Source organism: Aspergillus pseudodeflectus (assembly GCF_044049435.1).
Source record: "Aspergillus pseudodeflectus strain CBS 756.74 chromosome Unknown BJX68scaffold_35, whole genome shotgun sequence".
NCBI classification, from domain to species: Eukaryota; Fungi; Ascomycota; class Eurotiomycetes; order Eurotiales; family Aspergillaceae; genus Aspergillus; species Aspergillus pseudodeflectus.
The window spans coordinates 286869-308300 of NW_027263811.1; the positions used below are offsets into that span (position 1 = coordinate 286869).

General features: G+C 50.8%; 9 protein-coding genes across 9 annotated transcripts; 6 read left to right on the forward strand and 3 right to left on the reverse strand.

Moving 5' to 3' along the window:
• Positions 1-59: 59 nt before the first annotated feature.
• Positions 60-879, forward strand: BJX68DRAFT_269039 (vacuolar protein sorting family 37 protein; the record flags this gene model as incomplete). Its single annotated transcript, XM_071046242.1, has 2 exons — positions 60-316; positions 387-879. 2 exons carry the CDS (start codon positions 60-62, stop codon positions 877-879), a joined length of 750 nt encoding a protein of 249 aa, XP_070896864.1.
• A 104-nt stretch (positions 880-983) lies between these two features.
• On the reverse strand, positions 984-2719 carry BJX68DRAFT_131919 (phosphatase PAP2 family protein). Its single transcript, XM_071036311.1, has 3 exons — positions 2210-2719; positions 1630-2144; positions 984-1578 (listed from the first exon to the last, which is right to left on the reverse strand). Exons 1-3 carry the CDS (start codon positions 2311-2313, stop codon positions 1088-1090), a joined length of 1110 nt encoding a protein of 369 aa, XP_070896865.1. The 5' UTR covers positions 2314-2719; the 3' UTR covers positions 984-1087.
• Positions 2720-4390: 1671 nt separating this feature from the next.
• Positions 4391-5526, reverse strand: BJX68DRAFT_241793 (GFA family protein). The gene is made up of 3 exons (XM_071040887.1): positions 5169-5526; positions 4810-4989; positions 4391-4747 (listed from the first exon to the last, which is right to left on the reverse strand). Exons 1-3 carry the CDS (start codon positions 5174-5176, stop codon positions 4444-4446), a joined length of 492 nt encoding a protein of 163 aa, XP_070896866.1. The 5' UTR covers positions 5177-5526; the 3' UTR covers positions 4391-4443.
• Positions 5527-5585: 59 nt separating this feature from the next.
• On the forward strand, positions 5586-6563 carry BJX68DRAFT_241795 (coiled-coil-helix-coiled-coil-helix domain-containing protein). Its single transcript, XM_071040888.1, has 4 exons — positions 5586-5709; positions 5823-5857; positions 6026-6140; positions 6235-6563. The coding sequence occupies exons 1-4, from the start codon at positions 5660-5662 to the stop codon at positions 6362-6364; spliced, it is 330 nt and encodes a 109-aa protein (XP_070896867.1). The 5' UTR covers positions 5586-5659; the 3' UTR covers positions 6365-6563.
• Positions 6564-6731: 168 nt separating this feature from the next.
• Positions 6732-9515, reverse strand: BJX68DRAFT_256710 (Kha1p; the record flags this gene model as incomplete). The annotated part of the gene is made up of 4 exons (XM_071043220.1): positions 6732-8153; positions 8216-8878; positions 8936-9352; positions 9405-9515. The coding sequence occupies 4 exons, from the start codon at positions 9513-9515 to the stop codon at positions 6732-6734; spliced, it is 2613 nt and encodes an 870-aa protein (XP_070896868.1).
• Positions 9516-10566: 1051 nt separating this feature from the next.
• Positions 10567-13525, forward strand: BJX68DRAFT_131987 (nitrogen permease regulator 3 family protein). The gene is made up of 2 exons (XM_071036312.1): positions 10567-11784; positions 11837-13525. The coding sequence occupies exons 1-2, from the start codon at positions 10713-10715 to the stop codon at positions 13243-13245; spliced, it is 2481 nt and encodes an 826-aa protein (XP_070896869.1). The 5' UTR covers positions 10567-10712; the 3' UTR covers positions 13246-13525.
• Positions 13526-15994: 2469 nt separating this feature from the next.
• On the forward strand, positions 15995-18566 carry BJX68DRAFT_131992 (La domain family). The gene is made up of 3 exons (XM_071036313.1): positions 15995-17869; positions 17919-18351; positions 18407-18566. The coding sequence occupies exons 1-3, from the start codon at positions 16182-16184 to the stop codon at positions 18407-18409; spliced, it is 2124 nt and encodes a 707-aa protein (XP_070896870.1). The 5' UTR covers positions 15995-16181; the 3' UTR covers positions 18410-18566.
• A 947-nt stretch (positions 18567-19513) lies between these two features.
• Positions 19514-20080, forward strand: BJX68DRAFT_131995 (uncharacterized protein). Its single transcript, XM_071036314.1, has one exon. It carries the CDS (start codon positions 19655-19657, stop codon positions 19976-19978), a length of 324 nt encoding a protein of 107 aa, XP_070896871.1. The 5' UTR covers positions 19514-19654; the 3' UTR covers positions 19979-20080.
• Positions 20081-21367, forward strand: BJX68DRAFT_131996 (alpha/beta hydrolase). Its single transcript, XM_071036315.1, has one exon. The coding sequence runs from the start codon at positions 20183-20185 to the stop codon at positions 21209-21211; it is 1029 nt and encodes a 342-aa protein (XP_070896872.1). The 5' UTR covers positions 20081-20182; the 3' UTR covers positions 21212-21367.
• Positions 21368-21432: the final 65 nt, after the last annotated feature.

A 21432-nucleotide genomic window follows, 5' to 3' on the forward strand; every position in this document is an offset into this window, starting at 1 on the left:
CCTCTGACATCAGGCTCCGTCAACAAACATCGAATCCATCTTCCAAAGCCATCACGAGAATGAACCCGACACTCCACGCCGATACTCCTCCCCCACCACCTCCAAAGCCCAGCAGCCACGAGGCCAGTCGCAGAGGCACACCACAAGTCAACTCCCCATTACCAGGGACACCGCAACTCTACCAGCACAGTCAATATGCACCAGACGCCCAAACTCAGCACATAGCTGGTAATATCACTTCAAACCCGGCGAATCCGCCAGCGAGGCCCCCGGCCGTCGAAGAAAATTGGCTTCCAGAGGGCATCAAAGAGAAATCGTACGTACCCCATTCCTTACACTCTTCCCCCGAGTGACCAAAGAGATACTAACAATCTGTTTGTATATAGGACGGTCGACCTCCAAACAATCCTCCAAACTCCCACCCTGATTTCCGCCCTCTCCTCCAAGCACCCCTCCTACGCAACCCACGAAACAAACCTCCAAACCCTCCTCAAATACAACCAAGACCTCGCGCACCACCTCCTCGACCTCCAAACGCGCCTCAGCGAGCTCCGCTCCTCAACCGAAACCCTCCTTCTCCAGCATCAATCCCTCGAAGTCTCGTGGCGCAAGAAACAAGTTGAGATGGACTCCGCGCTGGCGCCGTGGTCGCCCAAGGCGCTGTACCAGAGGCTAAGTGCGGCGATTGCGGAGCAGGAGGCTGTGTGCCGGGCTGTTGAGGAGAGTTTCTTGGAGGGCGAGCATGAGTTGCATGGGAAGGCGTCTGAGAAAGAGGTTGCGGAGTGGGTGAGGAGGGTCAGGGGCGAGGGGGCGAAGTTGGCGGGGAGGAGGGAGGCTAAGGCGAGATGGGATGAGGGGAGGGTTGGGGGATGGAGGTGATGTTTTGCTTTCTTTCCTGAGTATCGCAAGAAGTGGGGTCATTCAAGTGAGTATAGTATATTCATTATGCTATATAAGCTGCAGGGAGAAGTCGACAAATCCACGCTAAACACGACGCCATAATTCCGTGCCGGTATTGATACATACTTTTCCACATCATTGTTCCTTCAACTTACCATTATATCTTAACCGCTAGCAGCCGCCCACCTCAGTCGGCCAGGTTCCGTCTCCCACTCTCCAGGTCAACGCTTCCGTTCTCCGCCATTTCCGGGGCTTGCGCAACCTTCGGGCTCGCCCAGTTGTCATCGCCAATGTTACTCGGGACTCCAACAGCCTTGAAGAACGCATGATCGCGACTCCTGGCTCCCCAGGACCAGCCAGATCCACGAGTAATAGGTGGACTATACAGTCTGAATCCAACCCAGCCGAACACGATGCCCATGAGAGAGCCGATGATAATATCGAATGCATGGTGACGATAGTCAAACCAGCGCGACGCAGCAACGAAAAACGCCACAGCCCATGGTACAAACGCAAAGATGACCAGGTAGATAGGCGGCGCAGCGCCCTGGTTGCGGATTGAGAGACGGCTCTGAGCACGCAGATCCTGGCTGAAGGGTGAGTGGGGGAGATGTGGGAACTTGATTGAGAATTTAGAGCATAGCCAAAGAGAGAGATACGTCAGGCCGGCGAAGGAGACTAATTAGTGTCAGCTATGATGCATGTGGAGATCCTCCGTATAGAACTTACATGATGCATGCCCGCTCGGGAAGCTCGCAAACCCATCATATTTCAGCATGTCCGCCTTGTTCCGACATATCTCCCAGCTAACCAGCGTCGGAGCCCCCTCTAGTCTCTGTCCGAGGCCACCAACTGCATACCGAGCAATATCCGAGAGATCCGGGTCACAGCGCGAAAGCATATCCGGCCGGGGTTGACCATATAGATCCTTTAAACCCTCTGTAGCCATCCACACGCCAGCGCAAGCCAGACCCAACCCGAGCCATCCGGCATTCCATTCCCATAGTTTGCGGCGCCAAATCAGAACCGTAGACGCGGAGCGGTCGATGGAAGTGCCTGGCGTGAAGAGTAGCGATGCGAGCGCAATAATCACAGCAGGAGCGATAAGGCCAACCACGACCATAACGCTGCTGCGCACAGTCTCATCTTTCCTGTGGGGGAAGGAGATGGATGCGTCGGTAAGGGAGAAGGGTCTATGGTTCGGTTCCACCTTGTGGAATCCATATCCGATGAGAGCTATGCCGCTGCGAGATGACGTTAATTTTCGGGGTGGACGCTCGGAATAGCTATGACAATCTTTTATACATACACAATCAAGATCCAGTCCAGGATGTAGGATAGAAACAGGGATTTGGAGAAGCTCGCGTGACCACCCGGCAGGCGCGGAAGCGCCTTCAAAGAGTTGAACGCCATGAGTGTTATGATGGGGTACAATTTCTTGTGAGTAGGTATGGGTGTTTCCAGGACGAGGACACCCGCTTCCTCAGATTCAACTAGATAATGAAGAGAAGAGCCGGAGTCCGAACCGTGAGGTACGGCGCCTAGAGGGGTGGAAAGCCGATGAACTTAAGAAATCTGAGGTTCTTGGTCGTTTGTGGCTGAGAGGCCGATCTCATCTTGGCTCCGGTCATCATAGGCTGAAGAAATCGCGAACGAATAAGGTGTTGGAGTCCTCGTATGACCTCAGGAGGATAGAGCGGTTCAAGTCTATATCACTGCAAGACCGCAATGAAGTTGAGCATCATTGATTCTTCGTGGCTGTTAGTGATCTGTTCTTGGCCTGGCCATTTGAAGCAGCCGAGCGAATAGCTGCCACGAGCACCTCGTATAGCTTTATATGTCCTAGATCAACTGCGAATTTCACTCTGGAGTAAGCTGACGGCCTGAGACACATCGTGCGATTCAGCTTTGCTGCACAATGAGTTCCTAGAAGTCATACAACATCTTACAAGGGTAGTACCAAAGATGCCTCAACCGTATATTCTGCGATTGGTCTCCGATTGGCTCTTCTGATGTGCTCGTTATGGGTCTGGAACCTGTTGAATGAGTTCCCCAGGCTTACCATGATGCGACACCGACCTGATTGAGTCCTCAACTTGGAAACTGCTTTCGCGCTCTATTGCTCGCGCTTTGAAGATCATGAATCATGCATACTCCGTACAGTAAGACATAGGGGCACGTCGTATTCTAATGTCAGCTATGTCAGCCGAGTCACCTCAAACTCCACAATTGCTTTCTGGAGGTATAAGATCAGTGTATGTTCAGAAAGCTGTCTGTGGAGAGAGGATGATATCCGCCTGAGGCAGCAACCAGAAACTCTGTGGGGCACTGTGTTTGCTTTTCTGGCAAACGGCGGTACTGAGTTTCTCGGCTGCCGTACCAATTTAATTTCTTTAAATAAGCTGGAACCCACAACATTTTTTTTCCCGTCTCCAAGCTTGCAGCTTCAACACTCAACTTGAAAAATGGCTTCAAAGTTGTGAAAGCTGCGATGTTGCATGGGTTTTCTCTCATTCGCTTGCTTCTCGACATTATCGACTTAGTTTTCCCGCGACGCCTGTGAAACACATTGTAAAAGGTATGCCGAATTTGTTTTCTTTCCTTCTCTCCCCTCCTGGTATGATGATTCTTCGACACGCTATAGGCATTCCTCAAACTTAATTTACCATGTGGAATCTGTCTTGTTTTAAGTTTCAGCCTTGTCTGACCACAATCTCATCATTGCTATATTTGACTGCATTTGTTGAGCGAGCCTTGACTAACAAGCTGTTAGGTACATATTCTTCTCTCTTCTACTTCCCACTCCCGATGAAGATATCTTGAACGAACGGGCGGACATAATTGTGCATCTCTTTTCATCCGTAAACAGCAGAGCGTACAAACTCTGTGGGTGCTGAGAGGTGTATTACTTGTTGAGATCTCGTCACCTGAGACGTTGCCAATCGCCTTCGGATGCTCAATCCTTGGATTACCAGTTATACTGACTAGCATCCCTAGGTACTATCTAATCTCCCTGCAATATCACACACTCTTGTCAACATCTTATGATGAACACTTTATTCACACTGTTTGATCTACACTTCGGTGTTGGAAATGAACATTACATACAAAAATCTGATTTAATGAGGTCAGTCGCTCTAAGCTTTCTTGATTCGTCCAAAATGCTAACTTCAATAGCCTGACTTCAGTTGACATTGTCTCATTTGCTTCACACATATCGTGTCGTGGATCGTGCTGACTCTGTCGGTTGCTAGGAACTATATATCCTTGTAAAATCATTGTTGATCTTGAAGAGTAAGTCAGCCATCCACTCTACCTTCGCTTTCTATGATGATTTCTTTATTGCTGTTATTTCTTAATACACTTTGAAGAAAAATTCTTTTCACCTTGGAGAACTGATGCCTTGATTGTTCCTCGCACATTGCAATGAAAACGTATGGCGTCCCGATGCTAACGTTCACAGTGAAACTAGATAGCTTAATACAACTTCTTCATCGTATACTACTGTCCACTCCACGTAGAACTATCATTGTGCCCTCAAGCTTACTCGAAAAACAAATTATGCTTCTTATGCCAATCCTCCAAACTCAGCTCCGGATACTGGTCATACACCTGCTTCTTCCCCTCAGGCCATCGTGCCCACGCCGGCTTCGAATCTCCCATGAGACAGACCATCTCCTCGGGAACTGGTAGGTCAGTATCAATCGCCGACGCAAACGGATGGATCAGCTCCGGCCAAGTCTTATCCCAAAGCCAGAGCATAGATCCGCAGTTTGAGCAAAAGTTTCGCTCCGACGAGCATTTCTGTTCGTCTTTCGTGCCTCGGTTTTTGATGGCGTTGTATTTTCTATCAACTGTCAATGGCGGGACTCAAGGCAGAAGGATGGGACTGTTGCAGGAACAACATACTTAATCAAACCCTCCCCCTTCTTGATCTTGAGAGTATCCGCAATTCCACCTAGGTTCACGGCGCCGATATGCCCGCCGACCTTACGGCAGATGCTGCAGGCGCAGAGCTGGTAGGGCACCGGGGTGGAGGAGTCGAGGGTGAATTCGACGCCGCCGCATTGGCAGCTTCCTTCGAGTTTCCTGTCGTCGCTGCCCGTTAGAATTGATTTGCAGTATGGAGATGGGGGACCTTGGTAGGTGCGGTGCTAAGTAGGAACCGATCGATGCCATTGGGTGAAGATGAGGTTATTCGCGTGGGCGATGTCCTCAAGGTACTCGGTGTCGGGGTATTTAGTGAAGTGGGGAAAGGCAAGACGTACATGGGCATCTTGATGAGGGGAATGTTAGAGTGTTATTGATTTCAAGGCTTCTGGATAGATATCCTTTTTGACACTGTTGTTCGTTGCTACTCGGATGTGATGGAAGGACTCTCTCCAGGAAGTCGGCGACGTCATATTTATACCTAAGCAGCAGCCCTCCACACAACTGGAAGCAATTGACCGGACCGGGACCTGATCTCACCCCAGCAGCGTTTGCAGGGAACCAGATGAGGGGTCAAGCAACAGCTTCCTGCATGCCACTCCGATGTCTCCATCCTGATTGGAGAATGTGACATGTATCTGACGTTCAAAACGCATCCGAATGTTTGCATAGCTTGCGTACTAGCCAAGATCTGCCATGTTTGCATACTTTGCCCGGTTTGCACCGATAGCAGCGCTCCGTATCCCGATAATCTCGACTCCGGAGTTTGAGATCGCCAATTATCCACAGATTCAGGAACCTGATTTTCCGGAACGATATCTCTGTTATAATGAGTTTCGGAGGTCCCGGCGGTGGTGTCACACCCGTTAAACCTACTCCGTAAGTGTCAATCCTGCTTCAAACCGCTACTGAACTTGCCGGGTGATATGATCAGACCGGAGGAAGGCATCTTCTTCCAATTCGTCTGCTAATCGTGTTTCTCATACCTATAGTCCCGAGCGCGGAAGTTTCCCTCTCGATCACGATGGTAACATACCCACATACCTACCTATATAACCACGCACACAATCTTGCCTCCATTTATCCAAGCAACCCATGAGCCTCAGAATCGTCCCATACACCGTACCACATACTATCCTTATCAACCGGCGCACCACTCCAAATGTTCCGAACCGCTCTAACAAATCCCGCACAGGCGAATGTAAACACCTCATCCAGAACTACCTCAAATGCTTAAAGCTGCAGCGCGGCGTCAACGACGAGGAATGCCGCAAGCTAGCCAAGGGATACTTGGCTTGTCGGATGGATAAGTGCGTGCTCTGTTATCCCCGTCTACTTTCTCTTCTCTTCCTTGAGAGGGGATACTGCGGAATATGTGCTAACCGTTGGTACTCCGCGATGTAGGAACCTGATGGCGCCGGATGATTTTAAGAATCTGGGGCTTATATTCAAGGGGGATGCCGGAGAAACACAAGCGCAAGCTCAGTCGCAGACGCAGACGCAGAATGGGCCGAGTTCGAATACGAGATCTTGATGCGGGATCACTTGCCTTAGACCGGCCTTGGAGCAGGTTGTATTATATGGTGGATTGGGAATTGTAGATTGTATAATATGCTTTATGTGATGGGTCACGATATCTCTACTTTTGGAATTTTTCTCGCATTTGTTGTACATATGTCTATGCAGCGATTTGGAACTACACGGGCTGTATATTGCCTGCTTGCTTAACTGAAGGGATTTGCTAGTAGTCGGGTAGAGATCTACTTCTCGTGATTCAGTCAGCGAAGAAAAAAAAAAGTGCAGAAAGATGAATTCATATGCCCGTTACTCGTTATAAGTGCTATATCATCACTTATCCGCTTGAAAATAACCCAAAGACTATATACCAAAGAAACTCAAGTCTAGTCATGTCTACGGCCAGCCGCCTGGAGAACAAGCACATTACCGACAGTCCTATGCTCAGTGCGCACCATCGCCTGCGCAACAGCGCCCAAAACCCTGCGTGTATCCGACCCGACCTCATCAGAAGACGGCACGCCAATCTCCAATGTTTGATCAACGCGGTTGTTGTGCCGTCCAACGATCGTGATGTTACCTGGTTTATGCGGCGACTGCGACATTTCTTCCTTTACGCTGTCGATGGCGAGCTGGACAGCGCTCTCGTCACGGCCTGCGCCCAGAGTAATGCGTTTGAATATGACACGGGATGAGAGCGCGTCAGGGAGGGAGTCGCGGAGGGTCTCAAAGAAGGTGATATCGGATTCGGGGTCAGAGGTATTGTGTCTAGGTTGTGGAATTGTGGCAGGGAGGTCGATGTGGATGATGGTCGCTGTGACCTGGTCATTCTGTGCTAGTTGAAGGACGAACTGGAGGGCGAAGCGGTCGTCGTCGCCGCCGAAAAAGGGTAGGACGATGTGGTGAGAGCGTGTAGCAGCGGGGCTGGTGTAGATTGCGCTACCTATGCTTCTAGCACTTAGGGTTCGTTGTAAAGCAGGTCGAGCCTTTGCATTGCGGGTGTACATGCTGCGTTCGACAAGGACTCCAACATTGCATGAACTTCGAGTCAAGATATTGGAGACAAAGCCTGCGTATGGTCCGTTGGCGAAGCGGTTGTGCTCATCCATATCGAGTCCGCCTTGGTGTTCGCTCAGGGCACCGGTCTCGCTCCATGGGATGAGGAGAAGGTCTGCAAAGTCCTCACGGGACATTCCAAGCACAGTATCTGCGTAAGTGTGCTCGGGGACCACAGACACACCAGCCATAATTGAGATATTATGCCATTGACCAAAGGCCCGGAAAGTGTTAATGACCGGGTCCCAGAGTGATTGTTCATCGACCTCGGATACTTTCATCACACTAGAGTCTCGATCCGTGAGTTCCATCAGGCGAATTCCATGGACCTTGAGTGAAGTATCCTCTTCTTCGTTTACAGCAGATTCCTCAGTCCCTTGCTCAGTCGCTCTGCCTTCTGGCGCTTTCTCTGGGTGAACTTTTGGGGTTGGCGGTTGGTTGGGTCCAAGAAGGGCCGCAAGTGTGCAAATAGTGGAAAGACCATCGAGACGCAGGTAAACGAGGAGTCTCCGGATCTTGTTCGACTGAAGATGTTCTTTGGCAGCAGCTACGCTGTCGCTGCGTTCACTACTCTGGACCGGGTTTCCGTCCCAGTCGATCTCGCCGCGGCGCCATCGGTCGACCTTGTCTTGATACCACTTGGGGTATAGCAAAGTGGTCAAAGGGGTAGTCGCAAACGTAGTCACGAGCGCCATGACGACAAAGATGGTGAAGGTACGATTGCTCAGAATTTCTGCTTGTAAACCGATATTCTTATACCTTGGTTAGTGACGAAGCAAGATAAAGAAGGTATAGCTGTTTGGCCTTGACTTACCAAGACAATAAGCTCTACCAAGCCTTTACAGCTCATAAGAACTCCAATCGTGAAACTCTCCCGCCAGAGGAGGCCGCAAACTCTTGAGGCAAGCGTCCCGCCAGCGACTTTGGCGACAAAGGCGATTAAGATAACAGCAACAACATAACCCCATGTGATAGCTGAGTCAAGCAATCCCAGGTCTGTCTGGAGACCAGAAAGCGTAAAGTACAACGGCAGGAAGATTGCCGTTACCAGATCCTCAATCTTCTCGGTTAGCTTGATTGCAAATCCACCCTCGTGAGGGCAGAGTAGGCCGATCAAGAATCCGCCAAAGATAGCATGAACGCCGATGACTTGGGTGAAGAAAGAAGACGCAAGCGCACACATGATCGTGACCATGACCACTTCTTGGCTAGGGCCTTTCTGCAAACTGCCAGTGTAGTTGAGGAAGCGTAAGAACAGGGGTCGGAACACTAAGCAGAGGAACAAAACGTAGCCGACGCAGACGAGTAGGACCCATAGAGCAGTGAGACCACTACCGGCGTTTACAAGAGCAACGCAAAGCGCGAGTAATATCCAGCCAACGACATCATTTCCGACGCCCGCGGAGAGCACGATGACACCGACATTAGTGCTGAGCAGTTTCAGTTCAGTCAAGATACGGCATAGAACCGGAAAGGCCTGGACAAGAAACAAGTTAGACAAAGATATCAGAGTGGGAGGCAGAAGCCTACTTACTGTAATAGCCATGGCAATACCGATGAAAAGCAGGTAGGTGCCAAATTCAATATGCTTGATGCCTGGCTCGTCGCGAAACTCATGATATAGACCGTAAGAAACGGCGCCTCCAAGCCCGAAAGGTAGGATCATGCCGGCGGCCGAGACACTGCCGGCGATCCGCCAGTTACTGACCAAGAAGCGTAGGTTGGTTTCGAGCCCGACCAGGAACAAAAACAGAACTAGGCCGACATTGGCGAATAGATTTAAATTTGGAATCGACTCTTGAGGGAAAATCGACTCGGTGAATCCGGGGATCCGTCCCATTACCGAAGGCCCAAGTATTATGCCGCCAATGACTTCTGCGATGACACGAGGCTGACGGATCTTGGAGAGAGGCCAGTGGAGCAACCGACAGAGTACGATGATGATGAAGGCCTATAGCTTGTGGTGAGCGATATCCAAGTGCATAGCCCGAGACGGAATTTACCTGTATGATGAAAATGACAATGGGATTTTTAGGATCATAGTGGGATGGATTGCCGCCCTCAAGGATGCCGCCTTGAGGGGGAGCCCTGTTCTCAGTCGAGTTGTCGGCCATGCTTCGACGAAATCAGAAGGCGCCTGGCCCCGCAGGTTCACCCAAAGAGTGGCGAAGGGAACGCGATAAGAGGAAAGATGGGAAGAAAAGAGGAAGCCCAACAAGAAGGACGGGGCGAGCAGCGATCATATAGCTTTGGGGTTAGTATAAAGAAGCGTTTAGGCATACCCCGGTCGTTTGACAAGCGGGCCAAAACTGGCAAGGCGGGCCCCACGTGGTTGGCGTGGAGTGAGATCGATTTCGAAATGACAGGCAAAAGTCATGATTCATCTTCACTGCGGGGGAATTGTCACAGAGTTGGGAGCTGGCAATGGTCTGATGACAGCGCCGTTTGCGTCACTCCGCTTGTTGACCATAAGCAAAGAGACTCAATCGATTTCTGAGCCAAATCTGAGCATCTGACCGCTCTCAATGGCGATATACGCCACTTCTCACATGGTCCAACGGGGTGTTGAGCGAGATGTCTTGGGGGGCTTGGGACAAAAGGCTAGCGAGCCACATGAGATCGTTTGCTCTGGGCAGACCAATCGCTGTCTCGCGCGAATTTACCGGCTCCGATAACACCAAAGGAAGCCTATTCCGACCCATATGTCTTGGACCATGGTCTGTTCAGCTGTTGTCCTTTGACCCCTTGGCGTCAGATATCATGATAAGTTGCAACTAAGAGTGGGAGTTTGGGAAAGATTAGATTCAAAATGGGATCCCTCAGGCGATACCATATTCCTATCCACTCTCATGTGATATGACAGCTCCCCGCAATTTACTCTGGACCACGAGTCTGTTCCTTCTGCACCACAACCTGTCTTTTCCCTTTCATTATGTGCGCCAGATATTGAGTGTGAGGTCGTCATTTTAGTGGAGCTTTCAATTTTCAGATTGAGCTCAAGTTCAGCTTGTGGCGACATGCTCTAGTTGGTCAAGGAAACTGAATATTGAAAGCCTCGGTCCTAGAGACACAAACCGTCATCGGACAATCAGCAGCCTGAGCAATAGCTCGTTAAATAAATGTACAACGTTGCAAATAAGATAAAGAAGGTAGCTTGGGAAGGCCGATTGGCAGAGCTCGCCGTGGGCGGTTGACGGGCGTGCGGGTGCATCTCCGACCGACGACTGGCAAACACCGAGTCCGAGCAGCGGAGTCCCAGCCTCATCCCCGTCCAAGCTCCACCAGTTAGCAACACCTTTTTATTCTCTCAGATGTCGTCAATCGCACGCCCCCCAGACCCTTGCTTGGTTGCCATTGTCCTCATAGCCCGCTCGCGTGCCGGTCCTCGCTTCGTCTTCCATTATCCTCCCAAGCCGCTCACCGATAACGCACTGCGAGCTCCCGCTAAAGCCCGCCGTACCTCACGCACAAAAAGCCGGCAAAGCTCTAAAAGCAATGAATCCACTTCCAGTGAAGATAGCCACTCGAGCTCCGACGAGGATGAAGACGAATCGCAGAGCCAGAACCAAACACAGAGCAGCCATGTCGGAGGGGGCAGCAACCCGAATGCCAGACGGTCGAGCAACTTCGGGATCGACGATCACCCCATCTCGGTTTCTCCAGGCCCTGATAGCCAACGACCGGGATCGATTAATTCGTCCAGAGCACATTTGAGGAAACGCGGTGCGAACTCGGATGTCGAGAATGATTCCGGCGGTGGCTCGGATAGACAAGAAGATGGGCCGAGAGGTGCGGGTGGCCCGTATCGGCCACCGTGGGAATCAATACTTGGACTTCCAGTTGATGTATGGGAGAAGCTGTTAAGCCCGTCACCTTCGTGGCACAAACGGCGGTTCGAGGTCGGGATCAATGATCTTGCCTTCGTCGGGTGGCCCGTCTTCGTCCGTGGAGACGGGGCTTGGAAGAAGCAAAGGCGGAAGAAGAAGAAGGGAAAACAGCGTGCCGAATGGGAAGGGGCTGAAATTGGTCATAACGAGGCGACAGAAGACTCCCAGGATGACGACGGTGAAGCAATTGCCGCATCCACCGAGACACTAAGCCCGCACTCGATACCTCAAAAAGTTCAACGGCCGTCCGTTTCTAGCAACCGGTCCTCGAAGGTGGCAGGCGATGACACCGACGATAAGGATTCAATGACCATGTTCAACGTCGTATTCGTGCTTGATCCACCTCTGCTGGAGTATTCGTCACGTATTCGGGAGATATACGACAACATCATAAAGAAGTTCATCAAGGCTTTGAAATATGAACAGGCTCGGACCAATTACGTTTGGAAGGAGTCTCAGCGCATCTTACACTTGAAGGAGAAGGCGAAAGAGAAAAGTACTCCTTTGAAACCTAGGGCTCCTGGCCGCAGCTAACGTCTGTTTTGCAGGAACCTCCCTCAACAATCTTTATACTGAGCTAATAAGCCAGTCTTCTCTTGCGCGGGCAATCTTGACGCTGTTCACTAGCATATCAGCGTCAAAAATTGCCTCTGTTACCTTGAGTCCTGATGTATCGATCTCCCTCCAGATTCCGCCGTTAACCTCAACACCGTACCTCTTTGGACCGACTGACCAAGCATATCCGGGGCTCTGGCTTACAACAGCAGACAGCATCTCGCCCGCCGACGACCCCACGGCTGACGAAAACGCAGCGCCTCATCAAGTGTTGGCAAAGCATTTTGCTTTGCTATTACTAGACAATGAGACCACCATAATCAAAGATGTGGAAGCGGCTGGAGGAGCTCTGGCAGCGCCTCTTGTTCACTATATCCGCTGCTCTAGGCCAACAAAATCGTTTGTTCAGATTTCTCAGTCTTCCGGGATACCGCTGCCAACCATTCAGTTCTTGGCCAGCCATTTGGTCTACTGGAGGAGGGCTCGCGCAGTGCCGCCACTCCATCAACGAGATACCTACATCGTGTCTCCCAACTGCGACCTCAGCAAGCTAGAAGTAGCAACAGCCGCTTTCCAATTAGCGTTCCCAACCCTTCCCAGCTTACCCAAAATGTTATCAGCTCTCAGTGGAACCCCGCGGCCATATGGAAGCTTTATCCCAAGTAAGGACCACAAGGCAACGTATTTCTCCATACTAGCATGGTTACTACGGGGCGGTTGGGTCACTCAACTTCGGACTTTCGCGCGAATCAAAATACCTCCCGAGATTAAAATGGCTGTGGAAATGGCCGTTCGACGTGAAGAGGTCGACAAGTACTTGGGCAAAGGCAGGCCGTCATCCTTCAATTCAAAGAAGGATGGTTCTTCCAGCGAAGATAGATTTGACGGTAGCGACCTCGATGACGCCTCGTCGTCTTCCTCCTCGTCGCTTGCTAGTCAAGGCAGCGGAGATGAAACTCCCATCCCAAACCGGTTCAGAGGGGACACTGGACTTGATCTGACACATTCACTTCTTGATCAATCCGCCTCATTAAAGACATCTTCCCTCATCCAACTCCCTCACAAAGCCTCGCCATTAGAATCCCGATGGTTGGCCGAACTTGTGGCACGGTTCCCAGAGTATACACCTCATCCTGTGAATAATGGAGAACAAGCCAGCCCCGATACAACCGAGGGTGACCTTGGGCCATCAGCGCTTACGACTTCACTGAAAGATGTCTGGCCGACCTATGTCAAATACTTTAACGGCTATGACGCCCTGGAAAAGGTTCCTGTTCGTGAGGGCCTGAAGCGCAAATTAGTCTGGCAGACTCTTACCCGGTTGGGGCTCATCACAGGGCAGCAGTCGTCCATAGAGCTGGATCCCAAGGAGCAGGTTTTGGTGTCTTTTAGACATTGGTAATGAACAATAATAGACCAACTGCTCAATTCAATGCACAACATTTGAGAGCACCATGGAGTGAATGGACAACACGTGATAACTCGGGCCTTTCGGCCGCGGGTAACTTGTGGGCTTGGACCTTGGGCCTCAGGGTCGGGTTTTATACTTTGGATGGGACATCCGAAGATTTCCGAGTTCCGACGCCATCCTTATGCCGAATATCAGCCCTAATAACGATATTTAATTTCCTGCGAACCACGCGGAACGCAAATCGATGATTCGTACAGATCACCTACAGAAGGAATCATTATTAAGACAGCTTGGTCTATTGGATTGGGAGCTAATTACCGGACTGAGAAAGTCTGGAACAGCAACATCAGACCACCATCGATCAATCTTAAATTGAAGGTGACGAAAGGAACACGGGAATTGCTCCCACGGCACACGCCGGAATATGGCGCCCAAGTATGTCACGTGCGACGCTCCTTAGTTTGGAGTACGGACGATGGCAGGTGTTTTCCGTGTGCCTGAAAGATCGACAAGGTAGTACCATTTCATTATAGATCTTGGATTCGTCAAATTTAGGACGCGAAAGCTGTTTGTCCGTAGACACCTGTTGGGAGCATCAACAAGTCGAAGTCTACCCGATGAGGGGAGCGCCAAGCTAAGCGGAATGGCACGATATGGAGAAGTTGGAGAAACGAAATGGCGAGCAGAACTGAGCAACAGATCCAGAAAGGCTCTAAGAAGGAGGAAAAGTTCTGGGATTTCCCTAGAAAAGTGAATATGCAGGAGGGAAATGAATGAACTGCGTATCCTCTTACCCCTCCCATGCCTCTACCACTGTACTTACGCTCGGTTATACTCCGTGGGCAACCCCTTCATTTGAGAGTGAGGCACGGCCTTGATTATGCTAGTAACATCGGATATGCGTGCTGTAATCTTTTAGGCAAGCAGCGATGGCCCCGGTCGTATTATCTAGCCTTAGGCAGGAATCAGTGTCCCTCTAGCGCACGAAGTCAAGTCACAGGTACCCTTGCAAGTAGAAAATAAATTGTCTCATTCTGAATACCTGGTATTGGCGTGGGATGGAAGACTCGAAGGGTCATCCCTCGTAGTTGTCTGAGACCATGGCACGTGTTTGTCTCACTGGATTTACAGCAGAAGAAGACATCAATGGATATTGTTCTACAAGAGAGGCCAAGCTCGAGGGATATCCGAAGTTCTGGAGGGGTAGTTCTGGGAATCAACAGTATGAGCGATATACTCGTCCACGGTCCGGAAGTAATCTATGGCGCATATCGTAGGCTATGTCACCGGCTACCGGAAGAGCAATCACGACTCGCGCAGAGGGTGAAGAACAGTGTCCAACCTAGGTTCGTCTGGGCTTCGAAGGAGACTCGACTGACTCGGAGTGAGATTCAAGCCATGACACGAAGCAGCCGCCGCGTTGTGGAAGAACAATGACAGCGATTATTATTCTTCAGTTCGATCCATCACCGAGGGGCTCAATTCTCAGGATGGTGCTCAGCAGCACTCATGGCAACACGGGCAGTCTGATACCCACAGAAGCCCTGAAGCCCACTGTGTGCGGGCGTACGGGACGGAGAGAATGAATTTTTCAGTTTTAAAACGCGGAAAGAGCAGCCTGGAAGAACTTTTTTTTCCCCTACCAATTTTTTTCAGCGGATTCCACAATAATCGTCGGTGCAAGTGGACTCGCAGCATTACTTTTTTCTTCCTACTGCCGGCGGTTCCTCCACTCCCTCTGCGGATTTAGCATTGGTTATTATTATTTTCTGCTGCCCTTCACTGTGTGCTTTTCGCTCTCCCTCTTGAGTTCGTCACCCCTCTCCTCTTTTCCCCTCCTCGTTCCCCTCAACTCCCTACATTTCTTCTCCCCCTTCACCTGCTCGTGTCGTCAACACTGCCGTCATCTCCGTTGTTGGCGTCTGTGTTGTTGCACTCGCCCGTGCTCATTCCTCAGTGCACCGCTGCCGGGTTTCCCCTTCGCACCTCCGTCCTGTAACTTGCTTTACCGGGCCTTTTTCTCTCTTCTACTTTCTTTTTCCTGCCCTGAATTTGGAAAGGGTAAATTGATCAGTTGATCTCTTCAAATTTATCCCTTCTCCGCACAGGTTCCATCTTCTGAACTGTTTCTCGCGTGCCTTCCGACATTTTTTTCGCCAGTCCTTGCCTTGAAGTTTCCGTTCAAGCAAGTTCGGTACCTGGACGTCTGGTGGTTATTTCTTTTGCTGACCGTTGCCACGTGAAAGTCGCGACTGTCTACGCTTCTCAAGGCGCGACAGAATCTCCATCTTGTTCTTGACAGTGAGTCCTCTTCCGGTCGTCGGTCTGCTTCAGAGGGAGAGGTACGCAACGTACCTGGGTTTCTTCACGGACCGAACACCGACCCAACCTGATTTCTAGCTGGGTTCTAAAACAGTCAATCGGCTTAGTTACGACCTGTCTTCTATCTTCTCGATCGATTCCGGACCTCCTGCTCGCTTTCTCAACGAGGGGACCTTGATATTTTCGACCGTCGAACTCGCGTGTGCCTCGCTCCGACCCTGCAACTACCATCCAGTATTTCCGCGGCAATCCTTCCGATGCGATTTGCGTGAAACACTGGTATCTTCAGCATCAGGATATTTGAGCAGAAGGAATACCGTTTCGGGGACCTTTTTAGAGCGAACATAACATCCCTCTATCGAGTTCAACCAATATTCACCCACTACTCAACAACAAGAGTGAATCTTGCAACGGGAAATCGCGTCTTGGTGGGGCTCTAGAAGGTGGAAGTTTCTACTTCTGATTTTCATCAGTGTTGGAACAGCTCACATATTCCCTGTGGTTGTGGTTGCCTACGGTGGTTCCCGTTCTCTGGAAGAACTGTTCTCGAAAACTTTTAGCACGGACATTTAGATTCTCGTTTATCCTTTCAACCTACAGAAAAAATGGCCGCCACATTTTCTTACGCTCAAGCAGCCAAGGGCATTGCCTCAACGCAACCGTCCAAGACACCATCCGAGTCTACTACCCCAGTCTCAAAGTCCGACGAGCAAGCCTCGATCGACAGCCTACAAACCAGCACAGATGCTACAGCACCCAAGACTGAGGAAGTCGATATCGTGGCTGTTAATGGTGAGAATGACGCGACACCAGCCGATTCCAAGGCAGACATCTCCGGCCCTCCTTCGCCGAAGGCTAGCACCGCTCAAACTTCCACAACATCGAAAGATGACGAAGCCTCGGCCGCCCCGAGTGGAAACTCCGAATCTACCTGGGACAAGCAGTCTCAGGCGTCAGGGTCAGACAAGCAGAACGCCACAGAAGGCAACAAGAAAAAATCTGAGAAGGAGAAGCCCGCGCCTCCCAAAGAGCTCAAGGCTGCCCCTTTACCCGCTGTGAACATTTGGGACAAGAGAAAGGAAGCTTTCAACGCTACCGCGGTGTCAAAACCTGTTGCTGCTAAGGCGGGAATTCCCAAGTCCACGTCTGAGAACTCTCCCGCTTCCGCGGAGGCTCAGGAACAGTCAAAGGCTGCGTCCAAGAAGAAGGGTGGCGATGCTTCTGATAGGAAGAAGGGCGATGGAGCCAAGGGACGAGAGGACGGTGCTCCTGTCCCCCCGGTTGCAGATACTACTTTGTGGCCGACTCCCCAAGGTGCTCAGGGCGAGGAGAAGAAGAAGGTTCAGGACCAGTCAGATAAAACTGAAAAGAGCCCCACGATTCGCCCTCACGGCAAAGAGAAGTGGGTTCAGATGGCCTACGTTCCCACTGCTGTCTTCAACACTCCGCTGCCGTCCGCTGCGCGTAGAGGCGGAAGAAGCGCCCGTGGTGGAAGAGATACCACTCGCAATGGCGCTTCCGAAAAATCTTCTCCTGGCCAAGCTTCCGCTCCCAAGCACACCGCTTCTGGTGAGCGAGGACGGAATGAGCCTAACTCTGCTCGTGCCAACTCATTACCCGCGCCTTCAAGGCGTTCAAATAGCGCCGATACTGCTCCTACAGATGCTCGCAAGGCCCCTGTGACCGACCGAACTCGTGGTCCTAAGGGAGTGGATGGTTCCGCTGCCAAGCACATCAACGGCGAGGCCTTTCCCCGTAATGCCAAGCCCTTCCCTAGAAACCACGACGGATCTCACAAGGGAGGCGAAAAGAACCCCCAACTGTCGGTGGATACCCATAACGGCACCCGCCCCAACACTCGTTTTGAGAATGGCCCCAAGACTGCAGACTTCCCTGGATTGCATTCTGACCGCAAGGACAAGGAGTTCTCCCGTGAACCCCGTACCGAGAGAGGCAGGGGTGGTCATCGTGGCCGGGGAGGTGGCCATGCTGGTTACAATGGCGCTCAGACTTCGCATTTCCCTAACAACCACATGGCTCCTCAGTCTTACATACACCCTAAGTTCGGTTACAACGATCGTCGTGGATCTCACCTTACCAACGGCTCACGCGGTCACCCCATGACCATGAGGTCTCCTTCATTACCCAACTCGAACACGATGTACAACATGTACCCTTACCCCCCGGAAATTAACACCATGTATGGTTACCCAACGATGCAAACTGGGCCCATGTCCGCTGTTCCTTTCCAATCATACGAGTACCCCATTGTGAACATGCTTTCGATGCAGCTGTAAGTTTATACACCCTTTCTACGAAGAATCAAAGCTAACATCTACCAGTGAATACTACTTCTCCGTCGATAACCTGTGCAAGGACATTTATCTCCGAAAGCACATGGATTCGCAAGGATTCGTCGCTTTGAATGTCATTGCCAGCTTCAAGCGTATCAAGTCGCTTACCGAAGACTTTGAGATGCTCCGTCACGTCGCGCGCCAGTCAAGGGCCGCTGAGTACTTTGTGGGTGAGGACGGTATTGACAGGCTACGACCAAAGGATACATGGGAGCAGTGGGTTCTTCCTGTTGACCAGCGTGAACCCTCTACCCAGCAAGTCGGCTCCGAAGTTGCAACCCAGATTCTTGATGGCGCGACCAATGGTTTCGTTCCCAAGTCATTAACGAATGGTGCTCTCCCAGCGAAGACCGCACTTTCTTCCGCCGCCCCAGAGTTCTCGCCTTCCAACGGCGTGCACACTGGAAGCGAAGTATCTAACGTAAGCGCTGGTCCTCCCATGTCTTTATATCCAAACAGCGCTAACTTGCTCATAGTAGCGGGAACTAAATCCTTGATGTGATACTCCGAATTCCAAACTGTCGCGAATGGTACTCGGTATATGAAGCACTGTCGTGACAAGTGCCATCAATTCCTAATCAGCCCCAGGGCTGAATTACGATCGACAAATATCATCTTTAGAAGGATTCGGGGCTCATCTGGCTGGATGAAAGTCGTATTCTTCCGTCTCTGTCTTCTGATTCGTGGAGCATTCGAAACAAGCTGTCGACCACATTTCTAACGACAAACGTCAACGGACCGTGATACCGATCTCCAATTCCGACACAATCTTGGTCCAATCTCAATGCACAAATGTACAATGAATTTAAGAGTCTAGCGTTTTATGACCCCTGCACGAAACATCGGCAACGGTTCCTCAAATATTGTTCACTTTTACGGTGCTTTTTGGTTGAGCAACTCGGTCAAGCCTGCCGAGGTTATTCGGGACCTCGTGAGGAGCGAACAGTGATGCTAGCGCGCAACATGGGTGCGGAGTCTCCTTTTCTACGGCTGCAATTGCCTGGAAACTGCATCTCAATATCCGTCTCGAAGCCGCTGGGCCAAATTGATCGTCCTCCGAGGCCCGCCAGCCCCGGGTTGCAAAAGTGATTTATTGTTTTTTCTTCTTCCGAACATTCACCCCTCTTGCTTTTGTCGCTTACATCCATCATGACTTGCATTACTATCTGTCAGCTTATGCATTTTCGGTCGAGTGGCCGACTCCATTTATTCACAGCGAAGTGGGTTGACATATGCACATTCTGAGTATCGGCTCGCTCTTCGCTTTCTATTCTCTTCGCTTTTCCGGTTTGAAAAATCTCTGGAGTCCGGACATGTTTTTCTTTTTTTTTTGCTGGGCCAGTGTCTCCCAATTTCGATGCTTGCTTTGTGTGTGTTGGGCTGGTTTCGCTCTCACCGTCATAGAATCTTGATCCGGTTTCTTCATCTTCTTTTCCCTTCATGGTTCACTTCACTTCGATCATCCCCTTCCAGTCTTCAACTTTCAATTCTTCTAATATCTCGCCAATGCATTCACATTCCCTTTCATTCAGGGCCCTTGTACGAACCGAAGAGGCAGCATGCATGCATACAAAAGGTTTAAAAAAAATCGTCGTTTTACCAACAGCGAGGCGCAAAAGAGAGTTTTCAAAAGAGAAAAATGAAAAATGGCATTGATTGCTTATTTTCGGTTCTAATCATCAGTCTGTCAGAGTGGCCACCTACAGTTTAGGTACCAGGTACCTATGACTGTCTTCCGCGCTCAGCCAGTCTCATATCATACCTCACTTTTGGTGTCGCGTTCGTCTTTCAAGGTTCATCAAAGCTTGAGGTTCCTGCAGAAGGTCTCGAGTCAGCGTCCTTTTTCCTATTCACTTAATATCTCGTCTTATCTCTCGGGCCTGTTCATCATATCGGGCCAAGTTCAAGACCGGGGCGCATTTAAGATTGGGTTGTCCTTTTCCTTTCTATATCCAACATGGCTTGTTTTTTTTATTTCTCTGAAGTCGGTAAATCGGCACATACATATACATAGTATTGGCGCAATGCTACTTTATCTGTCAGTGTAATTCTTTCGAGAGGTGGCTACCAAGTAGAGATTCTTTTCTCAATTCAATTAGAGATGACAGTGATTCCTAGTCGTGCAAAGGCTACAAGGCACTAATAATGTACGGTAGCAGTGACTCGGACGTCGTTGAATAGCGACCCCGTAACCTTGAATCCAACCGCCGATAAACCTCACCACAACCACAATCTTAGCTGCATCAACCAAAATGTCCGATTTACCAACTCTAGTTTTTGTACCAGGCTCCTGGCACAAGCCTACATGCTACGACAAAGTCATCACCTGCCTACAAGACGAATATAAGCTGCGCTGCGTCTCAGTATTCCTCCCGTCAACTACTGAGAACCCAGCCGCAACATTCAAAGACGACCTCGACGCCGCGCGCACCGCAATCTCAACCGAGACAAGCCAGGGCCGCGATGTCGTCGTCATCGCGCACTCCTACGGCGGGATGGTTGGAAACAGCGCACTCAAGGGGTTCGCGCGCAAAGACGTCGCGAATAGCACCAACACCGCTATCAACAACAAAAACAACAACATACCCATACCAACCCAAGGCGCCGTCATCGGCCTAATCCTCATAGCCTCTGGCTTCACGTTGACCGGTCTCGCATTCATGGACCCCTTCTTCGGCCACCCACCGCCAGCCTGGCGCGTCAACAAGGAAACCGGGTACGCCGAGCTCGTGACTTCCCCGCGCGAGCTCTTCTACCACGACGTTTCCGAGGAAGAAGCAGAGTACTGGGTCACGCAGCTCACGACGCAGAGCCTCAAGGCGCTCTTTGAGGGCGGCGAGCACACGTATGCGGGGTGGAGGGATGTCCCCGTATGGTATCTGGGTACTACTGAGGACCGCGGGCTACCCGTTCTTGTGCAGAGGATGCAGGTTGGGATGGCGAGGGAGATGGGGGGCGTTGTTGAGCATCGCGAGCTGGGGACGAGCCATTCGCCGTTTTTGAGTCGGCCGCGAGAGACGGTGGATGTTATAGTTGAGGCTGTTGCGGGGTTTGTGGGGAGGGAGCTTGTGAGGTATGGTTCTGGCTCTACTGGTCCTGCTTCTGCTCGTGGTGAGCAGCGTGCTATGGCTACTGTGCCTGGTATTAGGTTCTGGCAGCCATTCTCGTGGTTGAAGTTTGGGGTGCCGTTGGCTTTGGGGCATCTGGTAGGAAGGGGGATTCTGCTGTTTGGGTGGGGGAGGAGGATATGGAGGACGAGGCTTGGACTACGTAGCCTCTAATTTGGAACAGTATGGTGCTCGTGATAATGTAGGTGTCGATGTGTAAGATATGCTGTGGCCAACACTCTGCTCAAAAATCGGTTGGCGAGATATATATTCGGCCTACAACTATATAGAACAGGATACCCCACTCAATCATATACTTATTTTACGCTACCCTGTCTGGAATAGTCAATAAGCACAGTCATTACAATAATCTCAGTATACAGATACCCGTAAGA

Coding starts and splice junctions, on each gene's coding strand:
- BJX68DRAFT_241795 (XM_071040888.1), top strand. CDS start 5,660: ATGAGTTTCGGAGGTCCCGGCGGTGGTGTCACACCCGTTAAACCTACT. Junction 5,710..5,822: donor ACACCCGTTAAACCTACTCC/GTAAGTGTCAAT, acceptor TCATACCTATAG/TCCCGAGCGCGGAAGTTTCC. Junction 6,141..6,234: donor TTGGCTTGTCGGATGGATAA/GTGCGTGCTCTG, acceptor TCCGCGATGTAG/GAACCTGATGGCGCCGGATG.
- BJX68DRAFT_131995 (XM_071036314.1), top strand. CDS start 19,655: ATGACTGTCTTCCGCGCTCAGCCAGTCTCATATCATACCTCACTTTTG.
- BJX68DRAFT_131919 (XM_071036311.1), bottom strand. CDS start 2,313: ATGGCGTTCAACTCTTTGAAGGCGCTTCCGCGCCTGCCGGGTGGTCAC. Junction 2,145..2,209: donor CTGGACTGGATCTTGATTGT/GTATGTATAAAA, acceptor GTCATCTCGCAG/CGGCATAGCTCTCATCGGAT. Junction 1,579..1,629: donor CCCGAGCGGGCATGCATCAT/GTAAGTTCTATA, acceptor GACACTAATTAG/TCTCCTTCGCCGGCCTGACG.
- BJX68DRAFT_131987 (XM_071036312.1), top strand. CDS start 10,713: ATGTCGTCAATCGCACGCCCCCCAGACCCTTGCTTGGTTGCCATTGTC. Junction 11,785..11,836: donor GGAGAAGGCGAAAGAGAAAA/GTACTCCTTTGA, acceptor TCTGTTTTGCAG/GAACCTCCCTCAACAATCTT.
- BJX68DRAFT_131992 (XM_071036313.1), top strand. CDS start 16,182: ATGGCCGCCACATTTTCTTACGCTCAAGCAGCCAAGGGCATTGCCTCA. Junction 17,870..17,918: donor AACATGCTTTCGATGCAGCT/GTAAGTTTATAC, acceptor AACATCTACCAG/TGAATACTACTTCTCCGTCG.
- BJX68DRAFT_131996 (XM_071036315.1), top strand. CDS start 20,183: ATGTCCGATTTACCAACTCTAGTTTTTGTACCAGGCTCCTGGCACAAG.
- BJX68DRAFT_241793 (XM_071040887.1), bottom strand. Junction 4,748..4,809: donor AAGGGGGAGGGTTTGATTAA/GTATGTTGTTCC, acceptor GACAGTTGATAG/AAAATACAACGCCATCAAAA.